This window comes from Suricata suricatta, chromosome 2 (assembly GCF_006229205.1).
Source record: "Suricata suricatta isolate VVHF042 chromosome 2, meerkat_22Aug2017_6uvM2_HiC, whole genome shotgun sequence".
Classification (NCBI taxonomy): Eukaryota; Metazoa; Chordata; class Mammalia; order Carnivora; family Herpestidae; genus Suricata; species Suricata suricatta.
This window is the reverse complement of record NC_043701.1, coordinates 171,841,341-171,862,345: the sequence shown is the minus strand read 5'-3', so window position 1 is coordinate 171,862,345 and position 21,005 is coordinate 171,841,341. Positions and strand designations below refer to the sequence as shown.

General features: G+C 34.2%; 1 protein-coding gene across 1 annotated transcript in view; it reads right to left on the bottom strand.

Annotated features, from left to right (window-relative positions):
- Positions 1-21,005, bottom strand: part of ATRNL1 (attractin like 1) — a gene marked incomplete at its 5' end in the record, with an annotated part of 743,525 nt that overhangs the window by 383,252 nt on the left and 339,268 nt on the right. The window contains one exon of the mRNA XM_029920431.1: positions 14,179-14,257. Within this exon, the coding sequence (XP_029776291.1) occupies positions 14,179-14,257 (79 nt within the window). The remainder of the gene's footprint in view (positions 1-14,178; positions 14,258-21,005) is intronic.

Here is a 21,005-nt window from a genome sequence, read left to right as displayed (position 1 = left end):
GATGACAGTACTCAGACTGCCACCAAATATTTCACTCATCAGGTAGCAAGACTATAAAGGTTTTATAAAGGTTAAACAAAAGGAATCACAGACATTGTGGTTGTTACTTATTATGTATGCCTCATTCTCCTTGCAAGAACTTTCTGGAGAATTTATTTGGTTTTCAGCATCTTAATTAAACTTACTGTTATTTAAAATACCTTCTAGTTATTCACTAATGAGCAGGTAATTTGCTAATTAGGAGATGTAAAAAATGAGTAAGTCTTAACAAAATAAGAAAAAAATATGTTCTTATACTGATCTAAAATTACACCTTAACATAGAATTTGAATCAGTATATGATTATACTTTTATATTAAAAATAGACAAAAACTATCAACAGAGACATCAAAGTGAAATGCATCTTAACATTTTTTCATCTTTTAATAGGTTATTGGCATGAAAGGCATCCCTGACTAATTCATCTGATATACACTTTCAATTACTATATATTTTTCTTGATAAAATAGATCCATCAAAATTAAATGGAAAACAAATTTAATTAGGCAAATCCTAATTATGAATTAATCTCTAAGACAAAATGAGATGTTTTCATCTGGAAAAAAATTACTCCAATACAACTAAAAGATGTATTAAAACACAGTAGTTCACTTTACCATACATACTAAAGAAAAAACAGGATAGCAGTCTAAAGAAAACATTAATTCTAATTTGTGAAATATTAAGATTACAAAGCTATGATCCAAGATAAGAATATTCTGAACACTCATCATCTACCTATATAAGTTTTGAGCCACCACAGGATTCTACACTCAATCCTAAAAACCTATGAACTTTTCAGTTTAAAAAAATTTCTTTTAATGTTTCTTTTTGAGAGAGAGAGTGAGAGAGAGAGAGAGAAAGATGCAGAACATGAGCAGAGGCGGGGCAGAGAGAGAGGGAGACATAGAATCTGAAGCAGGCTCCAGGCTCTGAACTGTCAGCACAGAGCCCGATATGGGGCTCGAACACAGGAACGTGTGATCATGACCTGAGCCGAAGCCGGATGCTCAACCGACTGAGCCACCCAGGCGCCCCCACACTTTTCAGATTTAAAGAAAGACAACAGAGTGGTTTACCCAATACTGGTAGTTCCTAAGCAATGAATGTTAAGCAAATAAGGTGTTCTTGGGAAATACATTTTGCACAACCTAGCTGATAGGCAAGTACACCATTTACCATGTCTTCTCCAAAACTGGATTTCAGCTGCCAGTAGTTGAACTCTGGTTCACAAACTAGTGTGAATTAACTGCTTAATAATGTGGAAAGGCCCTCACATCCAAGGAAGCATATAGCAGTCTATGTTAGAGCCCCAAAGCAGGATTCCTGCACACACCATCAGCCTTACCTACTTACCTTAGTGTATTTTATGACCTTATTCTTTTAATGTTATACTCTGAGTAGGAAACTATGGGACTATGTAGAGTTGTTTAATTACGTATGGTTTCTGAAAGTCAAAGACAGTATTCCAAGTATAAACCTTACTGGAGTCCACAATGTCAGAACTTCAGGATGTATTAAGAAGAAATAAGAAGTTAATATTTTTAGCTAGGCACTTTAAAAGAAATAGACTAAGTAGGATCGTGCTAACCTACATTTTATTCAAATTCATGTTCTTTTACGATAATAACTTGGCATTTATTTTTATTTTTTTTTAATTCCAGTATAATTCACAGACAATATTATATTAGTTTCAGGTGTAGAATACAGTGATCCACAATTCAATACATTACTCAATGCTCATCATGATAAGTGAACTCTTAATCCCCTTCAACTATTCCTCTATCCCCCCCCTTTCGATAAACATCAGTTTGTTCTCTGTACTTAAGAATCTAGTTTGTCTCTTTTTTCATTTGTTTGTTTTGTTTCTTAAATTCTACACATGAGTGAAACTCTAAGATTATGAGTTAGCTTGATGTGTCTTAAATTTCTTACTAAAATACTCAGTCATTTTTCTTGTAAGACTATTATAAGGTTTAACCAGAGCCATGAGTTCACTGGAGTGTGGTTTTAAGAATGGTAGAATGGTATCCTGGAATTCTTATAAAAATCTCTTTGAAAGAATATTCTAAATGTATGACTGTACCTTAGAAATGAATAGAACAGAAAAAAGATCTAAAAATAGTCAAAATGTGATGTATCATATTAAAGTTAATGTATACATTTTGACTGCTCATTAACATGAAATATTTAATTAAGAATTATAAGAATTTATTAGACTTTAAAAGTTATGCTACAATCTGCCAAACCGGGTGTATATAATATGCTACCATTAGAGGAAGTCATGTGGAAGAAGAAAGTATGTTTATATTTACTGGTATATGTTACCAAATACCTTCAAGAGAACACACACACAGACACACACATACACACACACAACTTGTTAACATTGATTCTGAGGAGGAGAAAAGTGAGTGACTAGGTAACAGGAGTACACATTTAAAATTTTGAAACAGATATATTGTATATTAAAAATAGATATTAAGATAATATGCAAAAATGTAAAAGGAACAAAACTGGTGCTTAATTTGATAGCAAACTGCCCATGTTTACTAACAGTAGGGTGGAGAATGACTTCTAAAAATCTCTTCCACCTCTAGAATAAAGTTTTATGATATCATATTACCTGGGAAATGGAAAACGTGTGTCTAGAAAACAAAGGAGGAAGCTACTCAAGGAACAGGAACAGACTGGTCACACAAAATGAGTGTGAAGGCGCAGGAGCGAGGAGAACAGGAAGACTATTATGACAGTCATACTGTTACAGTCTAACAGTAGAATTCAGACTCAGAATAAGTGATACATTAAAATGACCATTTTCAATGTCAGATTCACAAATGAATCTAATGCCATGTTTGTTCAATATACCCTAATGGTGGTTCACCTTGAATGTAACATTTAAAGTAAGTGAATCATTTCACTGAATAATAATAAACCAAATTAAACTATAATTATACTGATATCAAAAAACTTTAAAAAATGAATACAATGTACCATGTGCAAGAATACTAAATAATTTCTAGATAATGACAGTATGTGTCAAGTGCCAATTTAGCATTATTTCTAGTACAGCTGCGACTCAAGAAGTCACTATAGTCAGCTCACACTTACACAGTATGAAGCTATACTCTACTTGCATAAGGGCCAAATATCTACCTAAGTTATTTGGAATATCTCTGCACGGGAGAACATCAATTCTCCTCCATTTGTTTATTTATTCAATTACTTGTTTATATTGGTATGGAGTCACTGATATTTATTTTATACTTTGGGTTATAATACTACTTTATTTTATTGCACAGATTGTTCCAGTTTTGATCACCAGGAGCTGTCTCTAGTGGCTCCCGTGTCCCTTTGACATACCCCCGTCATTTGACGGTGGTGTGGGGTGAGCATGGGCACCCCACATGTTTGAGGACCTCATTACATTTTAGCATTACAAAACTCAGCTGATGTCTTTCCTCCTGCAGTTCTACAATCACCCGGTTCTCCAGGCAGCCCTGGTTCCTCTCATTGGAAAGTTGTATTAGAAAGCAAGATTGATGTGTAAGTGATGAATCATTGAATTCTTCTCCAGGAGCCGACATTACCCTGTATGTGAACTAACTAGAATTTAAATGAAAACTTGAAACAAACAGAACAAGAAGGCACGATTGTGGGCAGTAGATGTGCATCTTGCAGACAGGTTGTTGACACATCTACTGGAAAATTTTAAAATTTCTATTGTTTTTTATAGGTTTATTTGAACTTTCTATTTCTTCTTGAATCAATGGTGACCGTTTATGTCCTTCAGGGGATTTCCATTTCACCTAAACTTTTCAGTTTGTTGGGATACAGATGTTCATAAGGTACCCTTAGAGGACTTTTTATTTCTGAAAGATCAGTGATAATATATCTTCATTTATTTTTGATGTTAGTAATTTGAATCTTGTCTCTCTTATTATTGGTCAGTCTATTTTCTCAATTTATTGATCTTCTCAAAGAACCAACATTTGTTTTCATTGATTTTCTCTGTTGTTTGCCTGTTCTCTATTTCATTAATTTCTCCTCTAATCTTTACTATTTCCTTCCTTTTCTGGTTCCTATGCATTTAATTTGTTCTTCTTTTTCCAGTTTCTTAAGGTGGAAGGTTAAGATAAAGAGTGTTTTATGCTAAGTGAAATAAGTCAGTCAGAGAAAGACAAATACCATATGATTTCACTCATTCGTGAAATTTAAGAAACAAAGCAAATGAGCACAGGGGAAAAAAGAGAGATGGGCAAACCAAGAGACAGATTCATAACCACAGAGTTAATCACACGTACACCTGAAACTAATGTTACACTGCATGGTAGCTAACTGAATTTAAATAAAACCTTTAAAAATCGGGTATTGACTTAAGATTTTGTTTTCCAGTAATGGCATGTACAACTATATATTTCTTACTGAGCACTGCTTTAGATACATCATATAAAGTTTGGTAAGCTGTTATTTTCATTCATCTCTAAGTATTTTTAAATGTCAGCCAGTATTCCCTCAAGTATTTTTTTGCTCCTCTCTTACTTCTTTTCTTGTGGTCCTCTTACTTGTTTTAACAAGTTTTGTTTTAGCATGCCTATTTGTTTAATGACTTGGTGGGGCTATTTTAGTGAAGTCTATTTTCTCTCCAATGTAGCCTGTGATGTTCCTCAGAGGGTGCAGATTCGGGGATGCACGCTGTCAGGCGGGCTGACTGGTTTCTATCTGGGCTCTCTCTCTGGGCGTCTATGAGAGATCTTTCTATGAAGACCCCTGCCTACTTTGGTATCACACCCAGCTGTTCCCCTCCATGAATTGATGACACTATTGTTTTTGATAATGCTCTGAGGTTTAAATTGCTCCCTAAACTAATTCAATTAATTTTGGGTCCATTGTAGGGTTAATATTTGAAACTAGTGTTTGACATTTTTGGCAACCTTTTAACTTTCACTATCACTGGACCTTTCCGGTAAACTTCTAGCTGATTTATGGTGGAGCTATCAGACTCCTGTGTATTGCTTAGCAACACAGTCTCCATTTTTTTAAGGAAGCCATTAGCATTGAAGTTCTCCATAGTTTGTTTCAAACTTCTTCCCCTGGATAAAATTAAACTCTCTTCTCTTTCATACAGCCGAGGGCTTCCTCAGCTTCCAGGAACTCACATTCACTTAGTTTTTATTCAACTTCATAGCATTCTGTGCTGATTTTATCTTCTCTCTGATTTCTTGAGTGTCTTAGCTCAGGCTGCTACAACAAAATACCATAAACTGAATGACTTAAACAGCATACATTTATTTCTCACAGTTCTGAAGGTTAGGAAGTCCAAGATCAAGGTGCTGGCAGATGTGTTGTTGGAGGCCCATATTCCTAGCTTTCCAACAGCTACTATCTTGCTGTGTGCTCATATGACTTCTGTGTGTACTGTCAGAGAGAAAGCACTCTTCCTCTGTTCCTCTTCATAGTGGGCACTATTTCTGAGAGTACCAACACCACATAAGCCCTAAGACCTCCTAAATGCTTCCCTTCCAAATACCATAACATAGGGGTTTAGAGCCTCAACCTATGAATTTGGGAGAGGACATATTCAATCCATAACATTAAGTTTGAATAACGCAGGGCTTAATCCTCCTTTCTTGGTGATACCACCAGTCCAATGGCTTTAAATAGCATTGATACACTGAGACTCCCAAATTTCTCTCTCCTGCTTACATCTTTCCTCTTGCCAGAGCCACCTACTTCCTTGACTTATCTAATTGGATTGTCCAATAGATGTGTCAAACTTAACATGTAAAAATTGAATTCCTTTCCCCAAACAAATTTTATTTTCAATCAATCCCATTCCCATTGATGGCAGTTTTATCTTTATAGTTGTTTAGACAAACCTTCTAGTCATGCTTGGTTTTGAAGCATATTCTTTTGAAGTCATGATTAGTTTAATTCTTCTTATACCTCCCCATCTATCCAACTGTGTGACTTCAAAACAAATCAAAAATCTGATCACTTCTTGCTATACCCATTGCCACCTCTTGATTTAAGCAATCATCATCTCTCATCAGGTAGGGCAGTAACCTCCTTACCAGTGTCCCTATGTCTGCAATTGTTTATCTTAGTCTAGTTTCAACACAACAGCAGAAATATCAGTTACAAATCATATCTTTTAAACTCAAATCACTTAACTCCTCTGTTGAAAACCCTTCAAATGTTTTCCATCTAAGAGTAAAAGCCAAAGTACAGTTTCAATGCTAATGGTGCATAATAGAATCTATTGTAGGCTTTAGAAATAGACTCATAAAGCTGAGCTTCACAGACTTCTGATTTAAGGTCTGGAGGGGGTGGAACCGTGGAGTGGCTCTCAAGGATATATACATATAATTTTTTAAGATCAACGGGTGTTTCTAGCCTACTGAATTGAGAACAACTGTGTTAGAGGGAACATGGAGAAGGAGAAGAATCCAAGATATACAGGAGTTGCTGGTACTAATATTAATACACAATATAATGTTAATCATTATTTATATTACATATCAATAACAGCTACATTTGTTGAGTTCTAGTAAGGAAAAAGGCAGTGCAGTGAGCATTTAGTGTGCATTAACTTAGTTAATACTAAAAACCTTATAAAGTAGGCGCTACTGCATTTTGATTCTAAGACACATTTGTTTCCCCATCTAAGCGTCTCTGAAACATGTGTCTTACAATCAGTGAAATCATACTATCACTACTGGCCAGATGGCAGTTATGTTATATACGGCATTGCCTGCCCAGACACAAACTTGATTATTCAGTCAATGATACTACATGAAACAAAACATTTTTACTTGATTCAAAAGTGATTTAAAACAAAACTGAACTGTGAATGTGAACAAGTTTTAGTAATACCTTACCAATTTACTTTGAATCTACCTTCCTTTCAATTTCAATGTATGTATATGAATGATATGTAATAAAATCTCTAAGTAATTCTATAAGCGCTTTCAATAAGTACAAAATAAACACAGTGAGAGAGTACTGTGCGATAGTTTGTCAGTCTTTTCCTTCTAACTTGTATATTAAATAATGGTTGATTGTGTCATATTAAATAATATTAGACGACTAATACAGCATATTGCTTCTACAACAAACAGATACTTAGGTTATATTCTAAGTGGTCAATTATAACTATCAATGGTAAATCAAACCTGTTCAAACTCAGGCTATCTTTAAAGTTCTTTGTATGGCTCTGAGAGCTAGAGTTTTGGAATCTGACAGACTTAATAAAAAATCGTAACTCTTTCATTTACCGGTTACAAGCTTTGATCACAGCACACAACTCCCCTCAAATTCCTTATATAGCTAAGAGAGAAATAATATATATCTTCTAACATGAGGATTAAATACTATTTTTGCTAGATGCCCAACTCCAAAATGTTGGATTGTGCCCTCTACCTTCCTGAAATTTAAATATTTGTTTGCATAAAATTATGAAATAATAAAATCATTCTTTCTTATGAAATACCAATCCCACAATCTAGAAACAATCTTGGCAGTTCTCTCAAAATCTTCATGAGCACAACGCATGTGTCTATGTTTGTGTGAATGATTTGAAATAGAAACATTATAAAACTATATCAGCATTTCCCAGTTAATAGCATATTTTTAAGACCTGTAGCTTTTCAAGAACTGTGATGATTCTTGTTTACTGCTGTGTTACTCTGAAAATGTGCTTGTTCAATAAATTGTTGTTCAATAAATATCTGTTGAATGAAGGAATGATGTTTTATTTTAAAGACATACCTATATATCTTCTTAGTTTTTGGTTACATAATATCCCATTATTAGAAAACAGAATTCTTTCAAGAAGCTTTTTGAATGACATGAAATTGTTGACATACCAAAAAAACTCTCTATAAACATCTTTGTATGAAGGTATTTTGAAAAAGTAGGCAGCCTTGTATTTTTAGGATATAATCCTATAAATCTATTTGTTAAGTCAAGAGTTTTTCCTTTAATTTTGAAGGGTAATACCCAAAGTCAACATTTCTATTTTTGTTTGCCCAGTATAACTCCCACTTGATTTGAAAACAAATCAATATTTAACTTTGGAGAATTATTTCTCTCTCTCTCTCTTTCTCTCTCTCTCTCTCTCCCGGCCCATGTGAATTTTGTAGTATTAAACCTACCCCTCAGTTCTAGGATAAGTGTTTTTACTGGAAACAGGGTTGCCAGATTGGGCAAATGAAAACATAGAATGTTCAGTTAAATTGGAGTTTTAGAAGAACAACGAATATATTTTGTATAAAAACACATACCTATACATATACACTGGAGACATATATAAACAGACACAAAGGTGTGTATTAGATGTATAAGATTCTATGATGAATCAGATTAAAATTTATTGAAAGAAATTCAATATTCCTGGCCATTTCTTAATCTATATAAACAAATGGGTCTAAATTAGAGATAATAAAATATAACAAATAAAAACTATAATTTCATGCAATTTTATATTGTATTAATAAGTGTCTTGTACAATGCTAAAAGTTTTTATCTTATGTTTTTAGAAATTAATTCTACGTACAGTTATGCAACAGTTTACGTTTCCTTCTATTACTAATCCCACTTCCAGAAAACTGTGTAATATAGTGTATCGCCCCCTACAGGTGGCACCGCAACAAAGTGAACCGCTCCTTTGAGATCGTGTGCACATATGTGTGAGTATCTGCTGAAAATTTAGAACTACGAATCCCCTAAAATATAGAGTCCATGTCCTTTTCTTTATATCTGCAGTATTTATCAATCTGTCTGGAATATTCCAAGAGATTAGTACATCTTTGCTGAACTGGCAAAATGAAAGCACTATATCTACAATAAGATTTTTGGCCACAGGTATACAGGGCAAGAATCAGTTAATTTTCAAATCTTATTCTCCCATACATATCTGATTTCTCAATTCAAGTTATTTTTGTATAGACCTAGGCTAATTTTTAAAACTATGATAATATAAATAAGCATGCTGAACATCTGTAATTTATAGTCTTACAGGATAAAGTATTAAAGCAAGAGAATTATTACATTTTGAAATTCAATAAGAGAAAATGATAACAAAAATAAGTTAACATTAAGGCCGTTAAATAGAGAGACAGTTATTTGAGTGCATTATTTATGTTTAAAGAAAACCTTGCTTTTTTTGACAAAATAATGTTTTATGTAAGCTCTATCTAGATATTAAAATGTCTAACATTATATAAAATACAGATTCTCAAAGTACTAAGAAATTCTGTAAGAAGGTACATAATTACCTAATCAATTAGTTTTAATTTCTCCACCCAAAGTAACATTTTCTTGTTACTCTCTCTGCTATGCCCACTCCTTCTCACTAAATACTGGGGGTCTAAGGAGGAAGAAGAACTCATTTTGTAAAACACAGCTACGTTGCTTTAATAAGAACCCATTTACCACAAATTTAGCATCTCAGGGAATATTTTATCATTAATTCTTTTCCCATGACATGAACTCAGTAAAGTGTAACTAAACGATATTATTATCTTTTATTTTTGTGCACCAAAACAATTAGATATTGATGGAAAGACAATGCATTTACCTCTAAAAAAGTAGTTTGTTACTCAGAGATACTTCTGGGTTTTAGTATATTTTTAACTCAAATTTTGGGTTTACAATGCTAAATTCAAATCTAGGTTTTATCAAGTATGATTATGAAATGTGAAAGAAAGTAATGCATCATGAACACAAAGTCAGTCACTCAGTGGACTTTGTCTTATCCTAGGCAATGTTTTTTTAATGGATTTTTAAGCATTAGAAGGGCATATTTGACTATGAAAGATAAGCAAATAATGTGGTAAAGCTCCATAATAATTATATGTTTAAAACTTTTATAGAGCCATAAGATTAAGAGAATTAAAGAAGGAAAAGTTTTTTTTTTTTAAAGAAGGTAAAGTTGCTGATATAGGAAATATCACTCACATACCCAGACCCACTTGTGATGTGAAGTTGATTAGAAATAACTTTACATTTGCCTATGGGATCTACTATTCCATGGATTTTACAGTTAGACTTTAACAGAGGCAAACTACAATTAAACTACTCAAAATATGTTGGAAAAAAATGTTTCCAGCTAAAAAAAATCTTGTAAATATTAAGATATACAGGATATTTTCACTCATTAGTCAAATATACATTAAATATCTTTAATGTAAGGAGTAATTATAATGTTTTGACAGGTTTCTGCCTTATGATACCTACTAAGAACTCAAATTTCAGTTTAAAAATGAAGATTATTAAGCATGACAATATTTCAAGGGCCTTCATTTAACATATACTTGGTTCTAAAAAATGTTTATATAATGTAATGAATATTTATCTGAAGTTGAATGTACCATTGCAACTAAATGTTTCAATAGCTCTGTAATAGGCATAAGTTTAATTTAAAAACATGAACCCATGCTTCTACTGTATTATAACATTGACACTGATCAATATCCACTTATTGTTTCCATTCATTAACATGGCACCCCACCCACCTAAAAATGTCCATATCCTTAATAATAAGGATCCTTAATAAGGTTATCATAGAAATGAATGTGAAGTTCCTAAATGAAAAGATGTATTACAATGAAGTCCTTTGTTATTGTGTTTTTTAGAGCCCCTGAATTGTCAGGGGTGTTATTCAAAAAGTGTTAAATTAATAATGCGTTTTGGGGCACCTGGTGGCTTACTCAGTTAAGTGACTGCCTTCGGCTCAGGTCACGGTCTCATGGTCTCTGAGTTCAAGCCCCGCATCAGGTTCTGTGCTGACAGCTGGGAGCCTGGAGCCTGCTTTGGATTCTGTGTCTCCCTGTCTCTCTCCGCCCCTCTCCCACTCATGCTCACTCTCTCTCTCTCGCACTCTCTCTCAAAAATGAATAAATAGTAAAAAAATTTATAAGAAATTAATAATAGGTTTCTGTCACTGAAATCATACCACCAAAACAGTACAGATGTGTTTATGAGAAACCAAAGCTTTGAATAATTTGTTTTTTTTAAGCAACATGTATGGTTGAATTAAACAATATATTAAAATAAGCCAAAGACATTTTCATTTTATTTTTAATCTTTTTAATGTTTATTTTTGAAAGAGAGCGTGAACAGGGGAGGGGCAGAAAGAGAGGGAGACAGAGATTCCAAAGAAGGCTCTGAGCTGTCAGTGCAAACCCCAGTGTGGGGCTTGAACCCACAAACCATGAAATCATGACCTGAGCCAAAGTTGGATGCTCAACCGACTGAGCCACCCAGGGTCCCCAAGATATTTTCATTTTAAACCAGTCCTAATATTTGGAAAAGCAAGTAGTATATAATTCCCCTAACAAAATTACAGAAATATTCAGAAGGGAGAATCCTTCAAATAATTTTAATTTACCATTATTAATAAATTGTCATTGTACTAATTAATTATAGTCTTCTGAGGCTTACAACAGTTGATACCTTAATGTTTCAGAGAAAGTGACATATCCATATAAAGGAAACATCCCTTTTGAGAATATCAGAGGTAACCTAACAGTGAAAACTGAATAAAGAGAGGATCAAATAAAAACATATTTTTAAATTCATCCAAATAAAGTCTATAAATGGGGTTATTATAGAAGCTATAAATAGTGTAGTAAAAAGTCTTTGGGCCTCTAAGACCAAAATGACCACCGTTTAATAATATAAAACTATTATCTAATAATAGAGCTCTGTTAGTCTTCAGAATGATATCTTCACTGGGCATCATAATGTAAATGGTTTCTAAGACATTCATAATTCTCTATTTAAAAGACCTACTAAAAATTAAATTTGAGAAAACACCTCAATTTTAACATGTTATTGTAAACATCACATGACATCTCAACAAGATAAATCTTGCATCTCAGTAGAGGTAGCAAATTTTATTATTTTGAGACTCACTACCCAGATGAGTTCTAGAAAGAGGGCCATTATATTGAGAGACTATCAAGAGGATATGGTAATATTCAGAAGCACACATGATCTCTAACCTTCCTATTTCTCCATTGTTATTTCAATGTGCAACATATATTCTGAAAGATTTTGACTTCCAATAAAAAGATAAATTTATGTTTTTATTATTAAAATTAAAGTTTAAAATCTGCTTGCAAGAACTTCTAATATACAAAAACATTATTTACCAAAACATTATATTAACCAAAAGCAATTACTCATTTTGATAAATGTGAAAGTTTTATAGGAAAATGAACTATTCACAGTAGTTTTCTCAAATATTTAATACCGTTTCTTAGCTTTAGTTACTACATATAAACATTTCCAGAGCTTGAAGAATTAGTTATATAGTACAATCCCTTCTCTTTAGAGGAAAGGAAATTCAATTAGGACACTTACCATAATCAAAAAGTAGTTAATGACCAAATCACACACTGATCTCACAATACTACATTTATTTTTTATTTATAGTTTATTGCCAAGTTGGTTTCCATATAACACCCAGTGCTCTTCCCCACAAGTGCCCTCCTCCATGACCATCAGCCCCCTTCCCCTTACCCCCTCCCTCTTCAGCCCTCAGTTTGTTTTCAGTATTCAAGAGTCTCTCATGATTTGCTTCCCTCCCTCTCCCTAACGCTTTTTCCCCCCTTTCCCTCCCCATGGTCCTCTGTTAAGTTTCTCCTGTTAGACTTATAAGTGAAAACATATGGTATCTGTCCTTCTCTGCCTGACTTATTTCACTTAACAATGCTACATTTATGGAGTTGCATTTAATCAACTTTAGAAATCAGATACTTAAACATAGTCATAATGAGGTGGGAACCCAGGCTCCCTCATTGATTTTGACTTATTTTCTAATAATTAGAAGTATAAATTGCCATTTGCCCTATGCCATTATGCAAAGCCTTCACATTGTCTACCTACCAATTGTTTCTCCTTTCCTGAATTTATAATTTCACCTAGCAGAGGATTTAACATGTGTAGAAGACGGTTTATCTTCACGCAGAATCCCACTTCTTGCCAAATATTTCTGTATTTATATTTAATAAGATCCTTTTCAATTGGATTACTTTTATCATAGGGTCATGCCAAGTATATTCTCATTGATGTTGCCTGGACCATTTACAGAAAATCAGAGACAGAAATTATCTAGATGGGGAGGGCTATCAAGTTTGCAAACATATTATACTTAGGCTCTGAGTTTCAATGGATGTTTGAAAACTGAAGAATAATTAAGAAGAACTCGTGGCATTCACTAATTATATAACTTAGAATATTCCAGATTAGCTTCAAATCTTTACATATATTATTTGATATGTGAAAAAGAGATGGTAAGCAATTATACCAATGCATTATATTATTGCACAAAATTATACATATAAAAATATACTGGCAGATGCAACAAGTAGAAGACGAATAAAACTTGTAACAGCATACCCATATTAATACTAATAGACTATAATACTAATAAAAAAAGAAACCTGCTTTTCCATTATATAAGTATAAAACAATAAACCTATTTAACATTTATGCTCCTCAGTTTGCTATATTTCTTTGTTTCTTTCAAGTAATTAATATACACAAAGTTAAGAAACTGTCTAATATATTTGTATCATTCGTTGTTCTGCACGACAAAAAGCAGTACTGTTTTTATCGATTTTAGGATTACACGGAACATACATGATTAATTCTGACACAGAAAGTATCAAATTGAGGTATACTTCAAACATACTAGAATTATGAGATAATCATGAAATTGTAAAGATTTGATTCCTAAAAAAAAAAAATCTAGGAGATAAAACTAAAAATATTTATCACTGAGAATTTTCTTTTAAATTGCAAGAGATCCTTATAAAAATAGTTTTTACAACTACTTAAATTTAAAAAACACAAATTGTTTAATCAATAGTAATAATATATATATTTGATATGAATTCTAACACTATTTACAATAACTGCTTACACCTAAACAATGTTTCTACAGATACTAACTTAAAATGATAGTGGTAAAGTTTGCGCTAAAGCTTAAAAACTCTATATTGATTTTTTCAATCTTAATAAGTAAAGTTGATTTGAAACTCTGTATCTAAGAGGCACGTGCTAGTTAAGTAATAGTGATTCCTGTTTACTCAAATCTATAAACAAAAGATGAAATAATATTACTGGTACCTCTCTCCGTCGAGACGCCCAACATGTTTGTTTGATCTTCCAGACCACTGCAGCCACCAGCAATAAGGATAAAAAACAACTGTAAAATAAAACACAAATAATTTTTGCTTAAAACATTAGAAATATGTAATGAAATATAAAAGAATACAAACAGAATTTAAAAATATATAGAACTAGCCACTCCACCCTTGTAAATAATTAAAGCAAAAATGGATAAATTGGCCATGTTTAATATGCTCTCAAGTAAAATCAAAGGATACAGTAGAGTAATTATTTTTATTCCTTGTTATACAGCGTAGTCTATCTTTAAGATATTCTCTGTCAGAAGGAATGTAAATTTATAACTCTGTTGGTCTTACAAAGCAACAGAAATCTATTTAAAATTGCTATTGAGTCATAAAAGCGGGCAACTTTATAAGTTTACATTTCACACAGGTTCATTCACTTTCTCTGTATTAGCAACCATTTTAGCTATGAGCATATTCCAGTGGTTCTTGACTGAAGACAGCTTTGCTCTCTGCTTACCCGGAGGGCAATCTGGCAATGTCTGGAGACATGTGTGATAATCACAACATTGATAGTGGGTGCAACTTGGCATCAGATAAGTAGAGCCAGGGATAAGGCCAAACACCCTGCCATGCGCAGCGCGGTCCCCAACAACAAGGAGTTACCCAGTCCAACTTGTCACTCGTGCTGAAGTTGAAAAACTCTGGCATATGCTAATGTTTACACTAAGAAGCAATTCAGTCAGTGTTCGTACACACGGCTTATACAGATTAAGGTACAAGACAGCCATAAACTATGAAAATGTAGGATACTTTGTTAGCAGTGGTTTGAGACTCACAAATCTCAAAGTAACAGAATTCGGTGAATCTGATTAATCGGTTCCAACCACATAGCACTCTTGTCTCTCCCTTTGCTCTGTGATCCAACATTATGCTGTGAAAATACCCAGAGGTGACAGACCTGGGCCACTACAAAGTCAATGGTTACTGGTCACTACAAGAACCTGATCTTCATCCTTAATGGATAATCCTAGTATTCTTCAATCAATTCACTCATAAGCTGTGTAAATCTTAACACTTTCTACTCTTGTTAATTCCGTAATATATCTTTTTTTTCTCCCTATTTCCCTTGAAGAGGTGATCTTAGAATGTCCTTCAAGGTCGACAGCAATGGCAATCCCAGCACCATCCTTTGAGGGCTGAACACATTCCTGAGACTGTGCTAAATATACCACATCGATGCTTGGATTTAGTTATAAGAATACTTGTGGATCGAATATATGATTCCTATTTTTTAAAAAGAAAAACCCAATGCTCAGAAAGTTCAAAATAAATTACTTATAGTCCCAAAGGAAATAAGTGGTAGAGTCAAAAATCAGATCCGCCTCTGTAAGCCTCAGATGCTCTCCTCCCCGTCCATTAGGAACTCTGATCTCGCACACAATCTCACAAGAGTTGTATTTCCATTTCCATTCTCTAATCTGCTATCCAGTATCAAATAAAGTGGATTAAAAAAAGAGGAAAAAAGCCTGTAATCCTAATCTTTTTAACTACTGAAGTAGTTAAAAAGTGCCTTTTGGTTTTAGTAATTATCTTGTCCCTAATATTTATACCCTCTATTTCATCTTAATTTTGATTTCCAAAAGTGCCCAAGTCCCGTATCTCCTGAAAAATAAAACAACCCTATTTTATTGATCCTATCGTTTTCTCTAGTTTATTAAGTGATCAAGGTAGCCACCTCTATGTCAATTTCCTCATAACCTAGTATTATTTAACTGCTTGTAATCTGACATCTGGCTTATATACTAATAAAGTTGTTACTATTAATAAAGATTAATGTTTATAAAATAGTCAACATTCTAGAGGATACTTTCCTCAAAGTGACTTTCTAAAAATTATCTGACTTTTCACTTCTCAATTGACGATACTAGTCATCCATTCTTTAATCTTTAAGGCATCTTTCTTCATACCTTATTTTCTTTTTTTAAGTTTTTATTTAAATTCCAGTTCCATAACATACAATACAATATTAGTTTCAGGTGTAAAATTTATTTATTCAACACTTACATACAAGAGCTGGTGTTCACCACAAGTGCCCTCCTTAATATCCGTCACCTATTTTACCCCCCCCCACACCCCCCACCGCCCCTCTGGTAACCATCAGTTCATTCTCTATGGTTAACAGTCTGTTTCTTGGTTTGCCTCTCTCTTTTTTCCCCTACTATTATTTGTTTTGTTTCTTAAATTCCACATGAGAGAAATCATATGGCATTTGTTTTTCTCTGAGTTATTTCCTTATATATATATATATATAGAGAGAGAGAGAGAGAGAGAAATTATATATACATATATATAGATAGAGAGTGTATATATATGTATACACACACATATATAGCTAGAGTATTATAATATATAGAGCTAGAGAGCATACATATATGTATGTATATATATATGTATATATACATATATGTATATATATAGTGTGAGAGTGAGAGAGAGAGAGAGAGAGAGAGAGAGAGAGAGAGAAAGAGCGTGCTAGAAATTTGGGCTCTTTCCATATTTTGGCTATTGTAGATAATGCTGCTAAAAATATCAAGGTACATATATGTCTTCAAGTTAGTATTTTTGTATTCTTTGGGCAAATATGTAGTTCTATTTTTAACTTGCAGGTTGCATTCCCATTGACAGCACAAGAGGGTTTCCTTTCTCCACATCCCCACCAACATCTATTGTTTCTTATATTGCTAATTTTAGCTATCCTGACTGGTATGAGGTGATATTTCATTGTAGTTTTGATTTGTATTTCCCTGACGATAATAACATTAAGCTTGTGTCTGCTGGCCATCTGTGGATCTTCTTTGGAAAAATGTCTATTCATGTCTTCCCATTTTAATTAGATTATTTGTTTTTTGGGTGCTGAGTTGTATAAGATCTTTATACATTTTAGATACTCTTTTTCAGATATGTCATTTGCAAATATCTTTTCCCCTTCCCTAGGTTGCCTTTTAGCTTTACTTCACTGCACAGAACCTTTTTATTTGGATAAAGTCCCAACAGCTTTTTATTTTGATAAAGTCCTAACAGTTTATTTTTGCTTTTGTTTCCCTTTCCTAAGGAATAGACAATGTCAAAGAGATTACTGCTGTGTCCTCCTCTAGGACTTCTATGGTTTCCTATCTCACATTTAGATCTTTCATCCACTTTATATTTGTTTTTGTGTATGACAGTGGTCCAGTTTCATTCTTTTGCATGTTGCTGTCCAGTTTTCCCAACACTATTTGTTGAAGAGAATCTTTTTTTCCCTCAGATATTCTTTACTCTTTTGTCAAAGATTAATTGACCATATAGTTGCAGGTTAATTTTTGGATTTTCTACTCAGTTCCATTGAGAAATGTGTCTGTTTTTGTGACAATGCCATACTATCTTGATCATACTAGAGCTTTGTAATATAACTTGAAGTCCAGATTTGTGATGCCTACAGCTTTGCTTTTCCTTTTTAAGGTTGCTTTGGCCATTCAGGGTCTTTGTGCTCCCATACCCATTTTAAGACTGGTGTTCTAACTCTGTGAAAAATGCTGTTGGTATTTTGATAGGATTGCACTAAATATATAGATTGTTTTGGGTAATCTAGCCATTTTAACAATTTTTTTCTTGTAATCCATGAGCATGGAATGTTTTTAAGTACCTTTGTGTCATTTTAAATTTCTTTCATCAGTGTTTTATAGTTTTCAGCACATAGGTTTATTACCTCTTTGGTTAGGTTTATTCTTAGATATCATATGGTTTTTGATGCAATTGTCAACAGGATTGATTCCTTGAATTCCCTTTCTGCTGCTTGATTACTGGTATATAGAAATAAAACAGATTTCTGTATGTTGATTTTGTATCCTGCAATTTCACTGAATTTATCCGTTCTAGCAATTTTTTGGTGGAGTCTTTCAGGTTTTCTACATATAGTCTCATGTCATCTGCAAAAAGTGACAGTTTTCATTCTTCCTTGGTGATTTGGATGTTTTTTATATCTTTCTGTGGTCTGCTGTGGCTAGGACTTCCAGTACCATGTTGGATAAAAGTGGTGACAGTAAACATCCTTGTCTTGTTCCTGACCTTAGTGGAAAAACTCTCAATATTTCCCCACTGGGGATGATACTAGCTGTGGGCTTTTCATATATGGCCTTGATTATGTTGAGGTATGTTTCCTCGAACCCTACTCCGTTGAAGGGTTTTATCAAGAATGGATGCTGTATTTTGTGAAATGCTTTGCCTGCGTATTTACAGGATCATACATGGTTCTTATCCTTTCTTTTATCAATGCGGTGTACCATGCTGATTGATTTGCCAATACCGAAGCACCCTTGCAGCCCAGGAATAAATCCCACTTCGTAGTGGTGAATGATTCTTTTAAATATACTGTTGGATTCGGTTTGCTGGCATTTTACTGAAAATTTCTGCATCCATTTCATCAGAGATATTGGCCTGTAATTTTTTTTTTAGTGAAATTTTTGTCCGGTTTTATATCTGGGAAATGCTGGCTTTATACAATGAAATTGGAAGGGTTTTTTCTTTTCTATTTTTTAGGAATAGTTTAAGAAGAATAGGCTCTTCTTTAAATGTTTGGTAAAATTTGCCTGTGAAGCCTTCTGACCCTGACATTTGTTTGTTAGGAGAGATTTAATTCAATTTCTTTGCCGGTTATCAGTCAGTTCAAGTTTTCTATTTCTTCCTCTTTCAGTTTTGGTAGTTTATATGTTTCTAGAAATTTATTCTTTTTCTCCAGGTTGTCTAATTCTTTGGTATATAATTGATTATATTCCTGTGGTGTTGGTTGTTATTTCTCCTGTCTGATTTATGATTTTACTTATTTGGGTCTTTTTTCTTTTCGAGAAGTCTTGCTAGGGGGTTATCCATTTTATTATTTATTTTCAAAGAAATTAGTGTATTTCCTTGGTTTCCTTCGTCATTCCTGACATACCACAGGGTCAGTGAAAGTCGGCTGCATTCCAGGTTCCCTCTTAAATTACGGACATTCCCTGAAGTCCAGTTCACACCATGCTGTTCCCTTCTCTTGCTCTCAGAGAGAGCGAGCTCAGTTATCTTCACGGTCTCAGCTATAACCCTAATTGGGATGATTTCCAACCCGTGATCATTATACCTGCTCAAATGAGAGCAACCTATCATTAAAGGCGATCTAACAGATTTATTTCGTACGCTCTCCCAGAAAAGAAATTCCCAGCACACTCTGTGATACGGCCCCGAATCACTCATCAAAGTTGAGAAGCCGCTGACTCACAAGCCAGTGCATTCTATTTTTAGCTGGCTCAAACTATAAAAATGTTCTTCTATTAAGTTCTTTCTAACTTGTATCAATCAATGCTGCTACTGCCTTCTGGGTTATACTGAATCAGCCAATTCTTCTATACACTAAAACTCTGTTACATGTTGAAGAAGCGTACATGGTTCCCTCTGGTTCGCTGGTTCTCAGAGAGTTCTGCATTCCAGCAGATACCTGGTAATGTCTGGGGCAATTTGGTTTCACGTTCGGCGGCCGTCTGGTGGGATGCTGGTAAATCCCCTGCAAGCCAGCCGCCTCCACAGAACAAAGATTTCCCAGCTCACTACGCCCACACTGCCCTGAAACCCGTTCTAGTCTTAACTGTTACTGCTGCTGGATCCCCCATGAACACTGTAACTGTTAAAATATGGTGGTGAAAAGTAACGACGAGGGATCTATCTATCTGAATTTCATTCCTACCATTAGACTTAAGACTTTTTAAATATAATTTATTGTCAAATTGGTTTCCATACAACACCCAGTGCTCATCCCAACAAGTACTCTCCTCAATGCCCATCACCCACTTTCCCCTCTCCCACACCCCCATCAACCCTCAGTTTGTTCTCATTATTTGAAAGTCTCTTACGGTTTGCTTCCCTCTCTCTCTCGGCAACTTTACTTTTCCCCTTCCCCTCCCCCATGGCCTTCTGTTACGTTTCTGAAGATTCACATATGAGTGAAAACATATGGTATCTGTCTTTCTCTGACTGACTTAATTCACTTAGCATAATACCCTCCATTTCCAGCCACATTGCTGCAAATGGCCAGATTTCATCCTTTCTCATTGCCATACACTTAGGAATTTTAACATAAGAGATATATCACCTCCAATATACTATGCCCAATCTGAACTCATGAATAAAATTCATAATAATAAAAGACACGAACATCCTTTGAGTAATATGTGCCAAGCACTATGTTATGTGTTTTACATGGATTATTTAATTACCACAATCACACATTATATACCATGTATACTGTTATATGCTTTTAAAAAATGTTTTTATTTATTTTTGAGAGAGAGAAACAGCAGGAGCAGGGAAGGGTCAGAGAGAGAGGGAGACACAGAATCTGAAGCAGGCTCCAGGCTCTGAGTTAGTTGTCAGCACAGAGCCCAACATGGGGCTCAAACCCAGGAACCATGAGATCATGACCTGAGCTGAAGTCGGATGCTTAACTGACTGAGCCACCCAGGCACCCTGTTACATACTTACTTTTTTTTAATTTATTTATTTATTTATTTATTTATTTATTTATTTATTTATTTATTTTAAATAGTTTATTGTCAAATTGGTTTACATACAACACCCAGTGCTCTTCCCCATAAGTGCCCTCCACCATCACCACCACCTCTTTCCCCCCCCCTTCCCCTTCAACCCTCAGTTCATTTTCAGCATTCAATAGTCTCTCAGGTTTTGTGTCCCTCCCTCTCCCCACCCCTCTTTCCCTCTTCCCCTCCCCCAGGTCCTCCATTAGGTTTCTGCTGTTCT